Below are 22,933 nucleotides of genomic sequence, written 5' to 3' on the forward strand. Positions count from 1 at the left end.
TTTTAATGTTCATTTTAATTATAAATATTAAAGCTAGTGAAGATAAAGGAGCGCTCCCTACAAACTGCATGCCACTTAGTTGAGGTGATCCTTATATTTAGCAGAAAGGGCTTTTCTTTTTCCTTTGAAGAAAAAAGATAGCTTCTTTTCTCCACTTGAAAATGCAACTAGTTGCTAGCACCTTTCAGCAGGCAAATTACCTCAAGTAAAGCTTCTTGCTGTGTAATATGGGATAGTTTTAGCCAAAGAGGCCAGAACTCTTCCCTAATATTCATTATGAGTCAATGTTAGTGATGGATTTTTGATTTAAATATATTTTATAGCTTTAAACAAATACACAGAGAACTGGATTTTCTAGCAGGAACATTATAGTAAATACTACATCTTCCGCTTTTCTGCTCAAGCATTCATTAACATCAACTCCCAGTACTCACTTTGATTGTCATCCTCTCCTTTGAGTAGATTTTACTTCTCACTCCATTATTTCACTCTGTTACAGATATCCTCTCAATACTAATCCAAACATAATTTGGATGATGAAGCCTCATCATGAGGCTTCTCTCACTTAATTAAAACAAACAAACAAGCAAAAAACTTAGAAAAATGTTGTCAGTTTTTCTTAATATAATCCTAAGTGCTATAGATCACTCCTACAGCTCATCCTGAAATTTTTTTAGTGTTTATTGAAGTAACCTTACCACGTTTGCAAGACACAGTATTGCAAGCAGCATATCTCAGCGTGGTGAACAGAATCACATGTGCTCTGTTTTGAGAAACGCTCCTACRCTGTCTCCAGAAAACTGTCATCAGTTAAATGACATGCAAACTGTACCTCTTTTCTGCTAAAGACCCTCTAAAGAGGTATCTTCTTATGAGTATGTCCATCTTTTTTTTTTTTTTTTGCTTCTCTTTAGTTTATCTTCACATTAACATGTTCAAGCCAGAGTCACTGAAGGAAGAATCTCTCTTTTCATGTGTTTTTTTTCACTTTTTTCATACGACATCCTTAAGCAATATGAAAGCCTCATATGACTTAGCCTCAAGGTCTGTAGGCACCCTTACTACCTGAAGAATTACAGTTGGTCTGTATTGGTTTGAACGTATCATTTCCAAATTGCTTTGATACCAAGCCATAGTTTGCAGTGTTCCTGTTTGATATCAACTCTCTCCCTGCTGATCAAATGAGGGAAACAAAATAACATTGTGTGCTGAACATGTAAAACAATTTTTGAACAGCCAAGGCCAGATGATTTTGGGATTATGAATTATTTTCCCAGCTGCTCCTTTATTTAAAAAATCCCAAGGGTTTAGCAAGCTGGTAGATAGAAGGGGCATAACGAGAAACAAAGTTTTCTTCAGGATGGAGAGCACACCTGAGTGATAGACGTGGCTGTGGCAAGGATACCACTGAAAATGTCATGTCTCTATAGCATATTTCTTCAGCTGAAAGAGTCTCTGGCTCTTGCAGACTGATCCACTGGTGGATTATAGATAAAAGTAGTATAATTGGAGCACACGTTTCCTATGCAACTTTTTTTCTGGACAGAAAACATTTTTTTTTTCATTCTTTCAAGTGAAAGAGAGCACACAGGTTTATTACTGTCTGCTGCAGTTACCTGTCATATTGATGAATCAGTATAAGATGGTCACACTGGATGGATTTCTTCTTGCATGCAGTCTGTAAGCCCACAGCAATTTTCAGCCTAGACCGCACTGGKAAGAATAAGAAAAGCTGAAAGTATTTTTCCTATGAACAGGCCTTTCTGCTACTCTGGGAATGATAAAACACACATCCACTAGCTTCTCTGGGGACTTGAGAAGACTTGATATTGGTAGAATTGTATACATTGCAGTTACTTGATGCCTCTTTGTCTTCCGATGTTGGCCATTTCCTCCTTCCCACCTCCGTGAGTGCAGACTTCATCTGGCCACGTTGGGAGGGCAGCCAGCATTCCTGGCTCCTACAGTGCATTCCCTGCGCTGCCTCGTTTCCCCTAGCTTCAGCAGTGGGTGGCTTCCTGGTGACATAGAGTGTGGGACATTTGTGGTTGGTTGTGTTGCACACATTTGGCAAATACGCTCCATCAGCATTCCTCTCTCTCTTGTTAGGGGGTTTCGGGTTGAATCTCTTTGTTCAGATTTGACCCTCTGCTGTTCACATCATAGCTCTGTATGATCCTAGGAATTCATTCACAGGAGCTTTAGAATACTTAAGTATTTACATTCATAAGCTCCCCCTYAGACTGGCGAAACCTTGAGTGACAGGGCTTTATTCAGACGAGTCAGTTATTCTTACTGAGATTATGCCTTTGTCTTGGGTTCCCTAGTGGGTGGGCATTCCCACCCAGCTATCCCTGAGGTTTTGTCTCTTTTCCACCCTACAAATTTGTATTCCTTTTCATCTTCTAAGAAAACACATGTCATATTTTCTGAGGTCTCTTTCTCACCCACTGCAGGCAGTGCTGAAAGCAAACAGCTTGTTACCCTTCAGCATGTTACTTCTCCAGTGCACCAGGGTGCTTTCTGCAGACAAGGAACGCAGATGGAGCACAGCAGGCTGTGCTCACCAGAAAAGAGAAATGAGCAGAGTCTTTCCCTGCCCACCACAGAGCTCTGTTTCATTCATAGTCACTATGTTCTTCTGCAACTGTTTCCTGCTTTCTGAAACCAAATTGAAACAAGTGAAAGAGAATTTTTTATGTCCAAAAATTTGATAAAATAGTATGCATGACTGGGGAACAACTCAGTGCAAATACTTCCCTGGGGATGTTATACTTTGTCCCTGAGATAACTTTTTTCCTGTTTTAGGATAACTGCAAGTCAGRTATGATCATTATCAGTACAAATATCTCTTCACTGGTAGCTTGAGGGAAATTTTATTGTGTTTTTCTTCCGTGCTGTGGAGATGGTGTAGTGCTCTGTGGATGTGTAGGGGCTGGGAACCTACCTGCAGTACAATTTTGAAGCCCATAGGGCTGATACGGAAACCCCTCACAGAGGAACTCTCAAACACAAAAGATGGTGAGACTGTTACTATAAGCCTAAGCATGCTGGGCTCCTGACTGTCTTGGAAGGGTGTGGGAGCAGAGAAGGAGCACGTGTAATTGTTCCCATGTGAGGTTGGGCGGCAGCTATGCAGTTGGGTTCATTGTGTGGTCCTTTGCTATACATTCATTGCCTGTGCATATTTAGCAAAGTCCCTTTCTGCAGCTCCATGATTAGTCTGGACCACTGTGGCCTTTTTTGAGTCCTTAGCAATAACAAAGTGCACTTTGTTGCCTATTATATGCTCATACCTGAAAAGCAGGAGTTGGTCGTACCTTACTTTGCACCTTTGTAAGTCTTCCTTCAAAAGAGAGGCTTTTGAGCAGGACAAGATCCCATCTGTACTGGGACAGTGGTGTACTAAATGATTTACACTGTGTTACGTTCCCACAGTCCTTTCCAAGTCTTACTGTTTACTGCTAGAGCTGCTGTGGTTGACAGCTCTCACATTTAGAGATTTGTCTTAGATGCTACCTAGCACTCTAAAAAGCAGTGGAGGTTAAGATGGAAATGATGTGTGTTTTCTTGACGTAATGCTGTCTCTTCAGTGTGGAGTTTCCACTAAGTTTATTTGTGCAAATTTTGACCACCTTTAGCTTTTCCTAGGACTTCCTGTTGGGTGGAGCACTTTTTCTGTCATCTGGTACATCAGTCGCTACACTCCCTGGACCTACTGATTCTCATCAGAAACACTGTGAGGCTTTTTCAGGAAAAGGTTGCTACATTAGGAAAAGTCCATGCTCAGATCAGATGCAGTGGGGGCAGGCTATTGGAAGGGTAAGTGTTCAGCCGTACTGCAGCTGGCTTCCTTCACCTTACCAGGACATCTTTGAATACTTTGGGCACTGCTGTGAGTCGGCTGCTCTGCAAAAATGGCAAGGATTCTCGAGAGAGAACTGCATGAGCAAATGTTCAGTAGAAAAAGTAGTTAGTGCTGTGGCCGTATGACAGTATTGCTGGGGAGAAGATCAGAAGATGATTTGCCCTGTTCTTCATAGCCATGGTCTAACTTCCATCAAACCAAATAAAAGGACTGCCATTGATGTCAGTGGGGTTTGGCCAGCTCTGTTACAGGTATCTTAGGACCACATGGGCAGAAGGTTTTTGGAGAAATATTTAGGTGAGTAAAATGTCACAGTGCCTGTTCCTGCCATGTCAGTCCCTCGTGTGTGCTGTCAGTCCCATGCCTCACAAGCTCAGACTTGCTGCCTTCCAGATTCCATGGCAGAAGAGCTAATTCTTTTTAAATGAAAACCATGTCATAAAGGGCTGGATCTGTCATGCAGCTGAATAAACCATAGCTTTCCACACTGCTATTCACCATAGGCGTTCATGTGTTCTCACTCCCTGTTGTTGATTTCTTGGCTGTTTGATGAGTAGATAACCATATAAAATGTCTGGTTACTTCATTATTGGAGAGTGACATAAACTTGGTTATGAAAACAAGAGTCCAGTAGTCATGGCTCCCTTTAAGTGTTGCCTCTCCTGATGATAAAAAAAAAAAAAAAAAAGAAGCAATAGTTAAGCACCCCTCTTGAACCTCCTCGTCCTAAATAACATTAGGTACAAAATCACCATCTTCTGTTTCTTAAAATACTTTAAATAGTATTTTATATCCCTGCAGCTCCCCCAGAGTATCTCCTGACAGTTTCTAAAATAGTCAAGATATTTAAGTCACTGTGTTTACGTGTTTGAAAAGTATAAGGTGAAAAAGCCTGTTTTCTATTAAGCCAATAGTCCCAGTGACCGCTGTTTTTGTAAGAAGGTTACGCAAGCTGTTTCATTGCCTCCTCCCCAGCTCAGCTCACCACAGCATGTTTCCCTAGTATTTGTAAGTTTGCCCTCCATCCAAGTCTGACTTGAACTCCTTTCTGACCACTCTGGCTGTCTCTGCCTCTCTTTGGTTGTTCTGCAGATGTATCACCTTCCTAAGCCACTCACTCAAATTTACTGTCCTCATTTTGCACTGCAGCTCCTATTATAATTCCAGCTTTAATGAGCAACCTCATTTCACTTCTGCCTCTGTTATGCCTTTATTCTCAACTAGTTGGAAGCCTCATAACTTGAAAGATATCAGCATTTTATATTGAAATGTTAAACATGTTGAACCAGTTCAGAAGCAGGCATTTTTCCAGTCATGCAGCTTCGATTTCAAATGTTAATAAAAATTCCTAACATTGAACTTGATTTGGGACTGGACGGCTCACAGGCTTATGTGATATACCATCTCCAACTTCTAAGTTGCTGGTTCAAATCCAGCCCAAGTCAGTAGCTGTTGAGAATTGTTGACGTACATTCTCTGCTTAGTGACCTATATCGATTTGAGTTTAATGGCTATACTTAATGTTCTCAGCAGACAGCCATGCACCTTGTATAACCTCCTTCCGTGCCAGCATCTTCCTCTGTGGCAGAGGTTGTATGTGCCATAGGGATGGGAATCCCTTCTCAAACATTTGATGGAGACCAGATGAGGAAGTGGGAAACAGGAGGAATTCTGTCCTTCATTTGTGTCCTTCGTGTGGATAAAGCGATGGCTTCTGTGCACATGATGCCTCTAAATAGAGGGCTTTCCATGTGGCACTGTGATCCTGAAATGATACAGCAAATAGATTGCACCTCCCTTTCTCCCCTCCCTCTCACACTGTGTATGTTGTCCAGTCTGTCATCCATTTGCATCTATATTGCTCCAGTGAGATTTAGACAGAAAACTTGTGCTTAATCCTGGCTCTGTGGTTAATGCTAGGTTACCCCTGGGAGAGTCATGGCCAGCCGGGTCGCAGGGAGGGACTGTCTCCATATGCTCTTTTGAGAAAGCCGCCAGCAGCCTACGTGCTGTGCTGTATGGCTCTTGGTATTGCTTACAGCTCTTACCAAGTCACTATTGCCTTGCAGAAACAGAGCTCTTTAGAGCACATCTGCATCCTAAGAGTCTCCTGTTTATAAACACAGGTAGAGAAAACATGCTTTCCAGCAAACAAAGGATCAACCAAGAATGTTGAAACCTTAGTAGCACCGCTGAGCTTTTCACTAAGAGACCACTGCCTTCTCCAGTCCCGGGCTGTCTTGGGGACGTTGTTGTAGCAAGCCCTTTCTTTTAGTTTCTGTGGGTGTGCRGGGCAACTTGTCCCAAAGAGCAACTTACTTTCCAGTATCTTCCCCAACTTACATGGTTGAAGCAGTTTGTCAGTTGMTCCTTCAGGACCAGAAAGGCTCTCCCACTGACTTTCTGTCTGTAGAAGTGAAAGAGGAGATAAACTGTTGTCCTCGTTGTCTTCTTGGTAGCTGAATGGCATGTTTCATTGTGCTTTGGAGAAAGGGCAATTTGATGTAACTGCCTGTGAGGTGGGGAGCAATGTTGTGCCATGCAGCGGYTGGATGAGCAGCTGCGGGGGCAGCCAGACGGAATCGGGCAGCCTTGCTAGCCCTGATTGCTGCAGAACCAGCGTCAGGCTCACTGTGAGCTATGTGCGCACAAGTGGAAAGGTCTGGCTTGCACAGAGAGGCTGCAGAGAAGATCTTATTAGCAGCCAGCTGAAGCGGCTATTTGAAACAGAGGGATTGTAAAAGTTCATGGATTTCTGCTTCTGGGTGTGGTTTTCTTTAGGCTTCCCTTCTTCATTAGTTCTTTACTTAACTTGCCACACTCTTTCTTCCTGAAGAGGAGCTCCTCCTCTGCTACTGATGAAATTTTCTATCAAACTTTCCTCTTGCCCCCACTTCACAATCTCCCTCCACCAGTGGGGGAGTGTGCGATGGTAATCCTGGGAATTTCTTAAGTAGTCTGTTACCAGCTACGAAGTTACAGCTGTTGAAAAAATTTAAAGCATCTCTTAAATCAGTTTTCTCCAGCCCTTGGCATAATCCTTAAATTCAGATAGGGGGCTTTTAATTTGAGACCTATTGAGAGTTACAGCAGTTCTGATGAATATTTGTATACATGACCTTAACTTGGAGGTGCAATGCACTGTGCATTGAAGGCAGTAGGAGGCTTTCYACAGGCTTTGGTGGGCTTTGGCTCAGGTCTGTAAAGAATAACAGGAAACATTGGAAAATGCACCAAGRGTAAACAAAGCAGTTTAGTTACATTAACTGTCTCAAGGAGAAGCTTTGCTAATGAGTGAAACAAAGCAAGTGCTTTTATTTAGTATTGCTGTGGGAAAACAAACAGCTAGTAATTGTATGTAGCTTAAAAGGGCTACCCAAGAAGTTGGTCGGCTCAGGCCCAGAGTGCAGTTCTGGTGTCCTGACCCAGTTCAATCGCTGTGCAGACTCCAACTGAGAATCGTGTCCTGGAAAGGAGCACAGGCTTCAGAGAGGCAAGAGCTTTGAGGCTCTATACTAATCTTTATTCATAGCAATACTACATTAAAGTGTCATTCTACGAAGAGCGGCATCAAAGAGATCTGGTGTTGCTGCTTCCCTGTGACTCCAGATAAAATTTGCCTTGCTGTGATYATGTTGACGGTCAGAAGGCAAACTGCTCAGTCGGCTTGCTTCTGGACTCGCTTATGATGAGCAACAATAAATCTGCTGCGGGACTCTTTTTGTACCACTCTAGTGTCTTTAATTGATAACTGCTGTATAATTTGTTCTGGAAGAAAAGCTAGAGTTGGAGTCCCATTGTGCTCACTCTGAATAAACATAGAATAAAAGGACCATCTTTAAGAGCTGACAGCCCAAGTTGTTCCTCCTTACCTTTGTGGAGTCCTGTCTTCAGGAGGAGAACGTGTGAGGAGCCAAATGCTGAAATTCGCTCTGTACATAGAGTGGAGTTGTAAGTGTGGCGGTAGCAGCACAAGGTGAAATCAAGTCATTCGCATCTCTAATGGCTGTGATGGCTTTGCAGTATTAATGGTAACGTGCCGGATGTGTTTGTGGGTGCTRTGAGGTGCATCTCAGAGCACAGAGAACCATGGGTCTGCAGGRTAATGTAGTGCCATTTTAACATTTCTACTTCTAATTTAAGAGCTGTTCCTATCAGCTCTTATTTCAAAGTCTGCTCRTGTAAGAATAGAACTCCTTCCGGTGGCAGAATATTTCAAGGGACTGATTAACTGCTTCTAATTCCATGTGAATTCTGAACAGCACGTAAAATGAAATGACCTCAAAGAAAATGCAAAGTACTCAATCAGTGTTYATACTGCTGTTTAGTGGAAACACATAATGCTGTGCCTGATTTATCTCTGGTAAAAAGGGAGCAGGGACTATTCGTTAGTGATAGTGATTCGTTAGTTAGTCCTGTATATTTAGAAAAAAACATTCCCTTTGATGTAGCTGGGACCCTTGAACTTCAGAAAATAATGTATTAGYGTGCTTGGATATGCCTTAGTCCTGCAGGTCATTTAGTCCTTTCTTCAAGTGAGTCATTGTAAGGTAAAGTAGATGCTGGGAAAAGCTCTGCGCTGCCAATTAAAGCGGTCTCCAAAGGTGTTGCCARCTTCATTCTACTAGAAACTCATCACTGAAAGGCTGGTGGAGGTTGCCTGTGTACCTTGAGGCCAGATCCCAAGCTAATATAAATTGGCATAGCTCTTTTAGCTTCAGTAGAGCTGCTTTACTATTCATGCAGATAGCTCATGCACAATTCCTCCATGCTTACAACTTTTTAAAGACTTCCAGTTCAAAGATCAGGAATTATTCAGAAAGTTGTGTATTTCCAAGCATATAAAAATCAGAAGAATGTCAGAAATAAGTAACCCTGGAGATCTAGGTTTTAACTCAGTCTCTATGGAGATTGTGTGTTCTGTCTAAAASACCTCTATAGAATCAAAGCTGAGAGTAATGAATTTTAGCTCAGCAATTCTCCCCAAAAGACATCTTGCATGAGGTCAGGTTTAAAATAAAACTAAGGAGAGGAACATACTAATTAGTAACTGTTGGCTTTGTTTTTTGCCAACAAAAAAATTCCCACTTTCAAGAAGTTTAACGAAGAATAAATCAATATATTTAATCAGAAACGGGAGGCATTTTTTATTTAAAGAACTTTAGGGGAAACACTAGTGTTTTGTGGAAAACAAAATCAAGGAGCCAAAAACACTTTGGAAAGTCAGGAAGATGTTTTGTTTTCAGCTGTTTCAGGTGGGACAGCTGAGGTTCCTGCAGTGCTGGCTGGGAGGGTGTTTAGGAAGTGGTTAACCCCTTGAGCCTGTGCTGTCYAGTGCAGTGCCAGAAGAGCCCAGACCTACCAGAAACCTGCAGGACCCAAGCTTGAGCYGTGATTCAAAGGGGCTTCCAGGGTCTGAGCACTGTGGCTGTCACAAGGCAGGCAGGTTGGAAAGCTGCCTGATTCTGTTAGAAAACTTAACAGATTGCTACATTCCCACAAGCCTTCTAGACTGGCGTTTTCTGAGAAGCAAGCGTTCTTCTGGGAGATTTCCAGCAAGCGCTGCTTACCTTGCTACGCAGTACTTAGCTCTTCCTTTCCTGACTTTTAGGAATATGAACTTTAGATGAGATTATTTGCATTGGAGGAATACTGCTGGAACTTTTTGTAGCAAGTAAAGAGTTTTCTCTGCATGCAGAAGCAACATGGGTAAAATATTTGGAGTGAAATTCAGGTTGCGTTGAAGTTGATGGCAACACTCCTATTAACTTCAGCGGAGCAGGAGTTTCGCTCTTCTCTGTTTTGAAGTCAGAGTTACTAATAGACTGTTAAATTATTCCTGTGTGCATCAAACAAAATATGCTTCATGTTAATGCTTCTCCTGCCTTCAGAACCCACAAAGGTTTAAAAACAACAATGACTGTGAGCTCCTGAGTCTAAAACTTAGGTTAAATGTAGTTTTGCTAGAAATAATGTCCCTGGAGATAAACCTAAAATAATAGACTCTACCATTTAATCTTTAAGCTAAAAATGGCATAAATAGTGGTTTAATCTAACGCATAATTATCAAGCTGCTGGGTTTTGGTCCATTGCAACTAGAAATGTATGGTGTATTTAGGCTTTGAACAGCTGAAGCCCAAAGCTGGAGAGGAGCAAAGCCAGGAGTGTAGTCAGAATGCATACAGGAGCCTCTGATTTATGGAGAAATTGTGTGTATTAAGCAGTCCAACTTCGTATTTAAAGGGACTGCTCTTGGCTTGCTCAGTCCAGCCAGCTGGAGACCTAGTGAGTTGCTATTAATCCAACTGTTTAGGTTTTGTAGAAGTTTTCAACCCAGTGGTAACTGCAGTTATTTCGCTAGAAGGTGACACTGGCTACATGAGGCACCTTTTGTTTGAAAGCCATTTTCCATTTCGTGCTGGAATCGAAGGAAGGATATTAACCTTTCAAAATGTTATTATTCCGTACAAATTTTAAATTGGTTTTGATGATCAGTAGGATGGAAACTTTGTAGCTCTCTTGTGTTGCTGGGCGGTGCGGTATGAAGGGCTGAGTGTAGCACTGCCAGTCAGGAGCCCGGACATCTCTTGCTGCTTTTCTCACTGATAAAGCAGGTGGACTTGGGTACATCGTTTATCCCTTCCTTGTCACCATGGGGGCCATGCAAAAAGGCTTCAGCAGAGAGGTCTCACCTTGCTGTAGCGTACACAAAGAGAAAGAGGCTCCTTTTAAGAGCCATTTGTAGTAGCAGCCCAATAACGCAAACTCCAGAAATGACGGAAGAGTCCTGAATGGGAATGTAAACGGTTGTTAAAGTAATATTTTCCTGCTTTTGAATCCTTTTTGATATCCTCACCAAATGCGTTTGAATTCCTCTGAATTTATACTGCACGATTGGTACTGTTTAGCTGAGTAGGCCACATTCTCTTCTTGCTGATCCTGACATAGAGCAACCTGGGCACTTGTTTATTCAGTGCTTGCAAAASTGGGGGCTTGATTCTGCCTCAGCCTCCTAGGTGAGCATTGCTGTTACGGAGTCACAGCATAATTTAGGTTGGAAGGGCCACTGGAGGTCCCTGATCCAAACACCCTGCTCAAAGAAGTGCCATCTTCAAAGTTGGAGCTGAGATTGTACAGTACTACAGATATGGAGAAATCATTTTCATATCAGTGAAATTACTCCAAATTTATACTGACACAACAGCAAAACCTATCTCTAGTATTAATTTGTTCTCCATTCTTAATATGGTTATAGTAGACTATTTCCACTAGATCTGGGAAACCAATTCAAAGGGATTCACTTTTCATGAACCCTCAGTTGGTTACATTTCCTGGTAGGAAAAGTGCACACAAAGCAAACGTTTCATGTACTTCATAGAAATTTTTGCATTTCTGTATTGAATTTCTGTTCAAAACATTTCCATCAGATGTACTTACRAGCTCTCCTGTTTTGGTAACAGGAATAGTACTGTGTCTTTTCTCACACCACTTCACAAAATCTGTGCTGATACTTTTCTCAGTTCATCGAAGCAAAATGTGTGTACCAGTGCAGAGAGGGAATATATATCTAAAAGTAAAACAAACACTAAAACCCTGGTGCAATTAAGACAATGGAAAAATTCAAGTAAAGTGTAATTTGTTCATGGAACAGGTACCTAGAGCAAAAGGTGAATGATTCTGTATTATTTGTGCAGCCTGCTCTCTACTTTATTAATTCCTGAGAGGTGAGTGTCATTACTAAGTGCAATAGGAAATGAGAAATCCACATGATGACTTGATCATTTTTGTCTTGTTTTGTTTTAATCAAACAGCATGGGAATGAGCCATGATGATGATCATCTCTCCTGCGCAGGGAGGTCTCACATTATGTCTGGAGAATGGGTGAAGGGCAGGAACCCCAGTGACCTTTCCTGGTCTGCATGCAGCCGAGATGACCTTGAAAACTTCCTAAAGTAAGAATTGTGCTGAGTACCAAAAAACCCCAGGCAAGAATTTAAACTGCTATTTGAAAGTGAAAGTCTTAATTTGGCTTAAAAAAAAAAAAAAAAAGTATGTGCACGTGTCATTAGGGTGTGCAAGATTGAATCTGTCCCCTTTACAGTAGCCCCTTTGAAACTGAGGTTTGCAGAGAGCAAAGAATTACAGTGCAGTTCTCAAAACCCTGAAAGCTTCTTAAAACAATCCCTGTTCACCTTCATTTTACAAACCAATACCTCTGTGTTTGCAATGACAAGTCTGCGCGTAGGAGGCCTTAAAAGTCCTCTCCATTGTAAGATGATGCCAGCTTTGTGTGGTGCTATGGCAATGCTTTTTATTTTATGGAAGTTTTACCTCTCAAGGAGTTAATTCTGATATGTTTCCTCATTCCTCGGTGAGTGCTGGTCTTAAACAATTCACTATAAACTTTTTTTCCCACTGCATCCGTATTTCAGTTTATCCCCGTCAGTAGTTCAGGAAGGATTTCTGTCTCACTGGTTATTAATGCTCWGATACTTTAGCAAGCACTAAAATTGTCTGAACTCTGTATTTGGGGTCTTAGWCCTACAGAGTAACTCTGACAAAGTGTCTGGCACAGTGACCAGTGCTTCTGTTGCTGGAAATGGGTTCAGCATAGGTTCAAAATTCCCAACAGTGGAGATTAGAGATGGGGGAGGATGGAAGGGAAACAGTGGAAGAAAATCGGGAATTACGGTTACATTACAAGCACAGAGTTGCAAAAGAAGTTGTATCTGAACTCATTTTGATCCCAGTGTGACAGAGGGGAGATGTCATAGTGATCCTCCAGTTTGTAAAAGGTTCTTGTAAAGACAAAAGGAAAATCTCTCCTCTGTGTCTGTAATGGATAAGAAAAGAAGCTAAGGGCTTAAAATTCAGCCAGGAGGATTGAGATGAGACATGAGGGAAGACTTTCTAGCTATTGTAAGGCTAGTGAAGAAATTGAGATAGATTGCTTGGGGGCAGAAYAGAGTCTCCATCAGATTTTTAAGAGTAGGTTACACAAACGTTTACCYGGAGAGATGTGAGTATAGTTGATTCTGTGTTGGAGCCTGGGGGTGGGGGGATGAGTTCCCAAGGACCTTTCTATCCATAGTTTTCAACAATTCAGAAGAGTTGCAGAAAGATACTGTGAAAGTCACCACTATTTTATACAGTGTCAGCTTCTCTACAGTAGTTACTGAACACTTCAATTCAAAGGTGCTTTCCCTTAAAGGCACATTTAATGCTTGCACTCTGCAGGTCCAAGGTCAGCACCTGTTTGCTGGTAACAGACCCCCGAAGCCAGTATGTGGTGCGACTCCCTCACAAGCTGCCGGGAATGCACTACAGTGCAGATGAACAGTGCCAGATCCTCTTTGGGACCAATGCTACCTTCTGTAAGAATATGGAGGTAAGAGCTCGTGGGGGGCACCTGGAAATGAACTAGGAAGTGAAATTAAAGCTGTCAGGTGTTCAGGAATAGGAGGAATCTGTGCTTTCCTCAGAACTAGTTAATGGAATTTTCTACATGTTTAATGCTGCTGCTGTGAACTTTTAAGTCCCTCCCACTGACCTTCACGTCAACAGCACATATTTCTGCAGTCCCTCTCCTGCCCCACTTTGGTCATGTTGATCTACTGGAAGAACTTTTTCTGTTTGCACTCAGTCTTAATTCAGGCACAATTCCCTTTTGACACAGTCGTGACAAAGTACTCAGTAGACATAGTGTTCCTGGTAGTTCAGCTGAGATGAAAGTCTCTACTCACAAGAGCACTGCTTACTTCCACAGGCTCAATTTAGATGGCTGTCTAGACTTTTCAGCAGATAGCAGCTCCAGGACATTCCAGGGTTGTTAGGAGCTGACTCAAACTCTTTGCGAAGGAAATAATAATGACTGTTTGGTTGATTGGGCCACTTGGAGATTTTTGCAGAATTGAGCCCCTTCCTCTGTCTTCTAAGTAACATGAGGCTTAGTCAGGCATTGGGTGCAAATGGCCTTATCACATACTTGGTTGGCAGAGTGGAAATACTAATTTTTGGTGTCTTTGGAACTAGATAACTTTTGAGACTAGGCTGTCTGACTTGTCCTCTGGAATTTAGGCACCTAAAGTCTTCCTAAAGTCTTATGCATAATTAGATATTGTTGTATTCTCACAAGAGCTTGTCTACATCATGCTTTAAATAGGAATTGGAAAAAGGCTCACTTCCGCTGTGCAGTGGGAGTTGTCCAGAAGAAAGATATGAAGCACTGTGTCCTGTCACCAGCACCAGCTGGTGGTATTCTGTCCTGGATAGACCAGGCATAGGATAGTAAGGTTTCTGGCTATCATTAACTAACCATTTCTATTTTGTAATTTGTCCCCTAGTCCTATTCTGAAGAATCTTGGGATCTTAAATCAAAGAAAATAATAATCAGTGATAACTGAGATTTCTAAGTGCCAAATGACTAAAACCATTGAATGCAAGCAAGTCCTGAGAACATGCTCTTAGTTTCACATTTGCTGTTTTATTTATTTTGCATTTGGAAGCTAATAATACAAAACATAAAAACAATAAGAAAAGAATCCGGGTAGGTTGTATTTTCCAGATCCCTCAAGAAAATACAGGCCACCAGGACTACTGTACTGGAAGCAAAGTGTTAGAATATAGGCCTGTAAAGAAAATCCAGAGTCTACCCAGGAAGGTTTGTGTTCTTTTGTCTGTGTGGGTATCAGCCTGTTTGACAAACATTGGAATAGATATTTGCTATTTTCTTGTTGGAATAAACAACTTTGCATTTCTGGGCAATCCAGTGCCTAACGTCAGCTCACTGGTAGGTGGTCAGCATTTCTCATGCAGAAATGGCATGTCCAGTAGTACAGTCTGGAATTGCTTTGGGGAGAAGTTGCTCACCAGACCACCAAAGCAACAGGCACTGTTCTTTTCTGTTAGACACAGATAGCAGGTGTTTATGTCTCCCAAAATTTTTCACTAGTCTTATATGACATCTTCAGAGCACAAGGAAAACTATGATCTGTTCCTCTATCACTCCCTCAGTGTTTCGCAAAGGAAAAGAGAGTTTGGAAGGACTTTAGAATCCTTTCTAATGAAAAGCCTTGTAGACGTCAGCAGACTAAAAGCAAGCTGCAAGCACTTGTTTAGAAGTATTTTTCTTTCAGAGTTGTGCTTAAAAGTTAATAGTCACACTGTGAAATCTGTGTATCAGTAACGTCACTTGCCATTAATTTAGGTTAATATCTGCATCTAGTTACACTACTCTGAACTGGAGATTGAAGGCAATAAAATTATTTATAGGAAATGATAAGCTTTAATTTCTGAATCTTTGAAGTTTTTGTTCCTTCCACCTTTGCATTTCTCATGCCTCATCTGCAGAATGCTTGTATTGTAAGTCTCAAAGCTGTCTACAAAAATATGAACCAAAAAAAAAATTGGCACTAGTCATTGGCATTAGTTGTAGAAATTATTGGCAAATAGAGCTGTCTCCTCTTTTAGCCAATGGTAATGTGGTATTTTTAATTCAATAAAGTATTAAAAAATCCAAATGTAAAAGTAATAAACATTTGACAGTAAATATTTGTTACAAAAGGAAATAAACTTCAGGAAATTAGCCTGCTCAATCTTTTTATGATTACATGTGTCTTCTGTCTACTTTCTTATTTAATAAAAGAGCTACATTACAACATTTCACTGGAGATAGCTGAGCTCCACAATTATATCAGGCAAACTAGAGGCTGTATTCAAAAATGGCATACAATCTGATTGTGGAGCAAGTTTCGGAGATTAGATGAATCCAAAATCTTGCCTTTTTTAAGAAGATGCAGAACCTTCCAGTGCAGTAAGATTTTCCCTTAAAGACGTCAAGGCCCCAATTTTTAAAGGAAAGTAATCCCTTTGAGGAAAGTTTCAGACACACTGCTCCTGAATGGCAGTATTTCTCTTACTAGGTAGTTAATCCATGAATATTCCATCTTACCTGGATACTTCAGATTGAATATTGCAAATTCTTCTTCTGTGTTTGTTTTTAATGAAAACTCAGATTCAGTAGTATAAGATAGTAACCTTTAGAATTATAATGGCCGAAGATGTTATCCCAGTTCAAATTCATGACATGGAAATGAAAAATCTATGAGGTTTGCTCAGCTTTGCAAATACCTCTTGCAAATTTCTTTTCAGTTTGTTGAGATGCTGCCTCTGCAGCTTAATAATAAAATTAAACAAAATAGAAATAATTAATAAGATATGTGTATGATAATCAGCTTAAACATAGCCTATCGTTGCTCTAATCTGAGATATATAAATCAGGATCTGATTCTGTAACTTGTCTGTTAAGTGAGAGTTACCAGTGTGTGTCACCTCCTCAAAGAGCTGTCGAACCAGGCTTTTAGGCTGGAAGCTTGTCAGGCTGAGAACCGTCAACTTTATTTATTTGGAAAGCACCGAAGTTCTATTACGATATTGTACAGATAATAAATGGAAGGTTACCTCAACTGCTTGAGAGAGTACATGTATGTTTTAGTTCATTCTCTGCTCACAGTTCTGTTGGTTTAAGATACATCCGGGGACAGTGTATAGATTAAATATAACTGAATATTAGATGGGTGAGTCCTTGCTCACTCTCAAGAAAATAAATGTTTGCATGGCTCTGTGGAAGAATTCATATGACTAGTTTTGATCTGAGGAATAAAACAAGACAATAGAAATTGGATAGTTTTCAAGTGAGATGATTTCATATACATAATGAGTATCTTGAGACCGTTCAATAGTTTCCCCTTCACATCTGAGTTGCGTATTTTTCTCCTGTAATTTGCAAATGGCTTAGAAGTATTTTCGCATGGTGCTTTTTGTTAACCTTTCCCATTTCAGATGTTGTGTTCTGTGATCATCGAGAACGATTATCTCGCAGGACGCACAAATCCACTTGTACTGTAGCAGACGTGCCGCCTGTTCTCCAGCGGAGGGCTGTGCAGTCATGCCCCTGAGGTTGCCTTGCCTAGCAAGGTGCCACTCACAGGCATAGGAGAATTTTTRGCCCAGCTAGGGCTTAGCACAGTGGTGCTAAAGAAGCTGCTTTTAACAGAAACTAAATAGATGACTGTGTCATTCTGAAGTTCTGGGCAAAACCATAATGTRATTTGCAGGAGAAGCTGAATAGAAACTGCCTAGCCTTGTCTACCCAGTGCATTATCAGCGTMCCCCAGACACAGAGGCCTTTTGGGACTCTGGTTGAGTCCCAACATGCTGGATTGTGCAAATTACTGGAAATTCAACCTGTCTGACCTCTGTTCTTTAGATCCACACTGCACTGTGAATCAAGTATTGTGAACTCATTTCACCCCTWCGCAAGAGGAAGCAAAAAGCCTCTGTACCGCTCGAGTGAGGAAGGTCTCTGCAGAAAGGAGACTTTAACTCTTTGCTCTCCCCTTTGTTTAGCAGTGCTGCTCTTGGAAGGAAAAGCACAAATTGCTTATACCTGAATCTCTCATAGAGCAGAGATTATGTTTCTGCATCAGAAGTACATAAAAATGGGTTGTTCAGGACATCACATGAAAATAATGCTGTGTGTTTAATTGGAACACTGGGTTTATTTTTCAGACTGGCATGCCTTCTAAAAGAGGCTTTTGCACTGAAATTATATTTATGGAAAAAATGTGATTTCTATCTCTTGTGTGCAGTGTTCAGCTTTTTGTTTTATATGCCTTTTGACTTATTTATTATTAACATATTTTTGTGGGTTTTTACATAACCATTATCTTTCAGTATTGTTTTGAGTCAAAACTGCTCAGGCTAAATGTCATGTGGAAAGAAATTAGTATTGCTACAAAGAGATTTGTTGCTGAAAAGGGGTCACTGTCAACTCAGATGTAACTGAGAGTGGGGGTTTTGAAATGACACTGTGCTTTTAGAAAATTTAAGACAGCTATAATTGGCTCCACCATTTTTTCTTAAATAGAAGTTGCCCTTAAACATGTATACATCTCGCCCAGTATCCACAAGCCACAAGGCAGTAGCACAGAACGGGAGGGCAAAGCTGAGTGTAAGCCAGAAGAGACTGACTAGACTTCTGGGCTGAAATGGAAAAGGAAAGGAATTAAAAAAAAAGCAAAATAAGAGCAAAAGTTTTAATGATCAAGTGAATTTTATATGTTTCCTCAGTTTTCGTAGTTCATGATATGATGAGGAATAATACTAAGCAGTTGTTGATCTCTCTGTGGTCTTAAGCTTACAAAGAGGCTAGTGAAGTGGACTTTCGGACTCAGTGCATGGGAATGAATGAGCCTCTGTCTGGTTGCAATGGGTTTTTCTTCGCAGAGTCATTTGCAAGATTGAGACAATGATAGTAAGCCCTATTATTAAGTAATGTAGAGAATATTTTGATGAACATGGTACTTAGATTGTGAACTGATTTATCCTGAAAATAAGAGGTCTCATTGTCATTTTCTGTATAACGAGGAACTTTGTCTACATAATTTTCCATAAAACACAGGCACACTTTAGCTTCTTTGTAAATGTAGTCATAGTAATACAAAGGATGAATTTGGTTTTGTTGAGGCTTGCAGGCTGGAAGCCTGATGATTCCAAAATAAAATTAGAAGATTTCTTCTTTAGAAGTAAAAGTAACAATTTACTTAATTGTCATACCGTATTTTACAGTTTTCCTAATGTAGGCTGTTAATATTCTGACTATTTTCACTTTGCCTGTTTCATAAGAAACTGAGCGTCCTATTTCACTCCTTCTGTATGTTGCAAGAAAGACCTTTTTCTCTTTAATTTCAGTAGAAATAGTTTTTATTTGAGAGAAGGAGAAAGCAAGAGAGGGAGAAGCAGAGTTCCTGCCTGGGCAGCACAGCCCAGTTTACAATTATTGGAATGCTTCAGAAATTTTTGTATGTGTTTCAGTTTGGAAGTTGGTCAAAACACATTCTGGTGCAGTGGTTTAAAGAAAAATAAAAAGAGAATGGGGAACCAAAATAAAATTATGAAAATACAATGTGGAAATTTAAGAATATAAAAATAATAAACTCTTAAAAATAATACAGAGTGCCTTTTAAGAATCAAGTTCTCGTGTTTGGAAATCCTGCATTTTCTTATTAGGACACAAGAGGAGGGAGAAAGAATTAGTGTAGCCTTGTGATGTGGCATATACAGCTGAAGTTCGAACTTAACGAAATTAGCCAAAATACGATTGAGTATCAGCCTGAAAATAGTGTATAACAAGCTTGAAGGGCATTCAGACCTCTCCCATCAGCCTTCTGGGAACTTCCCATCTGTAAAACACTTCAAGAGAAAACTCCCATAATCTTCAGGACTACATCTGAGCATTATGTGTTTGTATCTATATTTATTTTTATTATCCTTTCTTCTCATTTCGCATGTCCAAGAAAAAAAGATCTGTGATTTCATTCTTTTAATTTCCCAGTTTTTGATATTTTTAATATACAACACCACCTGTTGTTTAAAAAAAATCAATACTTTTCTTACATTGAAATCAGGTRTTGGGGCCTGAGGAGTTAACTGGGAGTTATTTAGGGAATGTTTTTCTTTGTAGGAGGTRGACATTACAAGGCGCGAGGTCAGAATTTTAGGCTCTTAAGTTCCAAATGCAAAATTAAATGCAAATGATGAGTTTGATCGTGGAACTCACCAGCAGCTCATGGGCAGATTCCTTCTCCTAGAAAACACTCCTGGCTGTCCTCGGGTTTTTGCTGACCCTGCTTTCAGGGCTGGAAAGATGATGACATAATACTATAAATTCATAACCCTTTTCGTGATGGGATACCTGGGGTACGAACGCTGGAAGTGGCACTTAACACATGACGTGCACAATACTRTGCCAATACAGCCTTTGACGTCATGACGTACTTGATTAACTACAACTTTTTCAAGGCATGTTGGGATACAAATTGATAATAAGTAAATTCAAAAATTTTCTAACATTTAATTCAAACGAATGGCTGTTTGAGTGCCTTGTATGAGGTGTCTACTTCTCCCAGGTTTGACCTGGTAAAAATAGTTCCATGATTTCTTTAGATGAGATGCAATATGTACTTTAGATGAGATACAATATGTGTTCTCACGTTAAAGATGCTGTAAACTAGACTCAACGAAGTCAGGAGCACATATGGTGAATAAGAATTAAGTGTTGGTAGAAAAGTGGATAAAGCTTACTTTAACTTCAATTTCTATGTGTTTATGAATCATAAACCCACGAGAACTACTTTCATGAATGCCATGAAGGCACTGAAGAGATTAGTCTTGAACAAAGACTTTATTGCTCTAAAATTAGTCTACAATCTCCTTAAAATGCTTTCCACATTTTGACTGTTAAATTAATATCTGGCATATGAAAAAATGAAATCAAACTGGTGCTTTGCAAATCAATAGTTTAGGTGGTGGTGAATCCCTTGATCGCCCTAGAACTCAGTAAAACTAGAGACAGTGTTTTTCTTGTTCTTTGTTTTACTTCCAAATGTCCACTAAAAAGAAGTATTTCTCCTCACCTGTGCCTTTTCTGGCTGCATGGCAGTCCTCTGCTGCTTGGTCTGGCAAGATCCGTTCTTGTTTATCACAGTCCTTGTGACGCACTTCATTACTAGCCCTTCACGTTTGTGTTTCTGTGCTGTCCCCTGGCCATCACTACTTTGGTCAGTTTTTCTTGCATCCTGTTGCATGTTCAGGTGTTGCAGGAGTTGGAGCAGGAAGCCCTAAATTTTCTAATGCAGTTAGGATTTTGAATGTGGTTTTTTTGAACATCCAGTTTGAGTTTCAGGAAAACTTCATGATTTCCCAGAAGTCTTGAAGCTCTGCACGGTTAGCTTCCTTGAAGTGTTCCAGTAAGACATACCAAACCATTCTTTGCTTCTGAAAATACTAATTTCCTGCATCTCGCCCTAGATAGGAACAATTTCCAGATACTGAATTGCACCCTCGCAGCGTAAGTGCGATGAACTGCCGCTTAGCTTCCTCACAAGAAGGCGTGAAGACCGTGCAGTAGGAGAAACTCCTCTCAACAGAAGAGTTTTTTAGTCTCCCRCTATCCATCCTGCAGAGCCCTTCATAGCCCTCAGAGCAGAATTTTAGTGTGAGAGATGATGGCCTACTTGGCATAAGATCCCTGCCACATCCACTTCAGAAGGGTCAGGGCTGTAAGTGTGTTTTGGGCAGCTCTTGAAACTGCTTTGCTAATGTTGTCAAAATGCCAGAGTTTTGGGCTTTTCTTATCCTTGTGCTTTCATTTATTGTTAAAAAGCTGTTTGAGTGATGATTATAACCAGTCAGCTTCATTCAGAACATCGACATCCAAACCTCTCTGCGGCAAATGTGGTATGTCATGGTAGTTACTGTTTTGGAAGCCAGTGGATATTTTGTCTTTTTCTAAAATTTCAAGGGGAAACAGTCTTCAGCTTTAGTTGTAGATCAGAACAGCTCTTGGTATCACACTGTATGTATRAGGAGCCATATACATTTCATAGGGGACCTGCGTGTTCGTAGTTGGAGTAATGCACAGATAGCCGTCTAGCTCAGAGGACCAAAACCAGTGTGACACCCTTCATATGTTTACTGGGGTCAGTTTGTTTTGTTTTCTCTGATACAAAACRTTAACAAATCTCAGAAATTACTATGTTAAGTTTTTCTACTTTTCTACARGGAGAACAGTAGCACCGGAAAGGAATTAACTCTCAGGGACCGTTTTGTCAAGAGCTCTTTAACTCTTAAGTACCATTTTGTCAGGAGTTAAAATACTCTTTTTGATTTTTTTCCACTCTGTCTGAGGTTGGTGACTCTCCACTCACCCAAGCATCGATCAAGAGTCCTTCTATAGAATTAATGGAGCTACATTGATGTAAAAACGAATACAAAGGGGAGTCAGCTCTAAATCTGTTTATTGACTCCAAGCAGGCAGGTTATTGGTACTGTCTATCTAAAAAATATAACGTGTAATATTTTTCTGTATGTTCTGGGGAAACAAGTAATCATCAGGTAGTGAAAACATGAAAATGTTTTTTAAGAAAAACATTGCACSTTTTCTAGGAGCATGATTTTTTTTTATAATATGGGCTGGGATGCATTCTGTCTAASAGTCAAGAGATTCATTCTTCTTTGCCATTAATAAATCAAACTACATATTTTGAGTTCTTTGGATGGTTGCCCAGGTTTGATAAAGTAGAAGTCAGTGGATGTTGGTCATTGCCTGAATATTCCAGGATAGTCCTCGTGATTCTTTCATTTGAAATCTGATCRGTCATTTGGACAGATGCTCCCACTATTGAACCTACCACTTGTTTCTTGGATTATGAATTCTGTAGAAAGATCAGCAGCTGGCCACTGACACTTGTATCGCAGCTTCACTGTTACCTTGTCTGGGATCTTCTCAAAACTGCCGTCTGATTTTATAGGATTTTTACAGTGCTACTTTTGAGCGCTTTTCACCTGTTTTTCAACAGCAATAAGCTCCAACTGACAGCATGAGCAAACAGCAGTGCTCACCTCGTCTGTGATCCGTTGTAGGATGTCAGTTGTTTATGCACCCCAAATCAAAGGCAACAAGAGAGAAATGTGGACATTGTTTTTCTCACCTTGATGTGTAAAGGATTGCTCCCCAGACACATGCGGAGAGCCTTCAAGAACRTTATGCAGTGTTTTGAGCAGGAAAACATGTGGAAGTGGTGTATGACTACAGTATTGTACTTAATTGGTATTAATTAGGACTCTGTATATGGACATTTTATATCTCACAATTAGCTATATGCCAAGCCAAAACCGTGGCAAAATTAGAGATTAGATGTTTCATTGAAAGCCAGTCTATTTTTATACAGGCCTCTGGGTTTTGTGTTCTTTTGTTCCTCTTCCTTAAGGGTATTTATTCTTTATAAGTCCTTCTTCATAATCCCTTCATTTTGACAGAAAAATTGGTTTCATGGTGGTTTAATTCTACTGCCAGAAGGAAGAGGTTGCTCTTTCTAGTGGGCAATAGGCAGCAGGAGCAGCTCTTCTCTTCTCTTCTCTTCTCTTCTCTTCTCTTCTCTTCTCTTCTCTTCTCTTCTCTTCTCTTCTCTTCTCTTCTCTTCTCTTCTCTTTTTTTTCTTTTTT

At 40.4% G+C, this 22,933-nt stretch overlaps 1 protein-coding gene across 1 annotated transcript in view; it reads left to right on the top strand.

Moving 5' to 3' along the window:
* Positions 1 to 22,933, top strand: part of ADAMTS17 (ADAM metallopeptidase with thrombospondin type 1 motif 17) — a 191,445-nt gene that overhangs the window by 75,027 nt on the left and 93,485 nt on the right. The window contains exons 8-9 of the mRNA XM_085308753.1: positions 11,680 to 11,820; positions 13,106 to 13,256. Of these exons, the coding sequence (XP_085164879.1) occupies positions 11,680 to 11,820; positions 13,106 to 13,256 (292 nt within the window). The remainder of the gene's footprint in view (positions 1 to 11,679; positions 11,821 to 13,105; positions 13,257 to 22,933) is intronic.

The sequence above is a fragment of the Rhea americana genome, unplaced genomic scaffold (genome assembly GCF_003343005.1).
Source record: "Rhea americana isolate MKP2758 unplaced genomic scaffold, rheAme1 scaffold_28, whole genome shotgun sequence".
NCBI lineage: Eukaryota > Metazoa > Chordata > Aves > Rheiformes > Rheidae > Rhea > Rhea americana.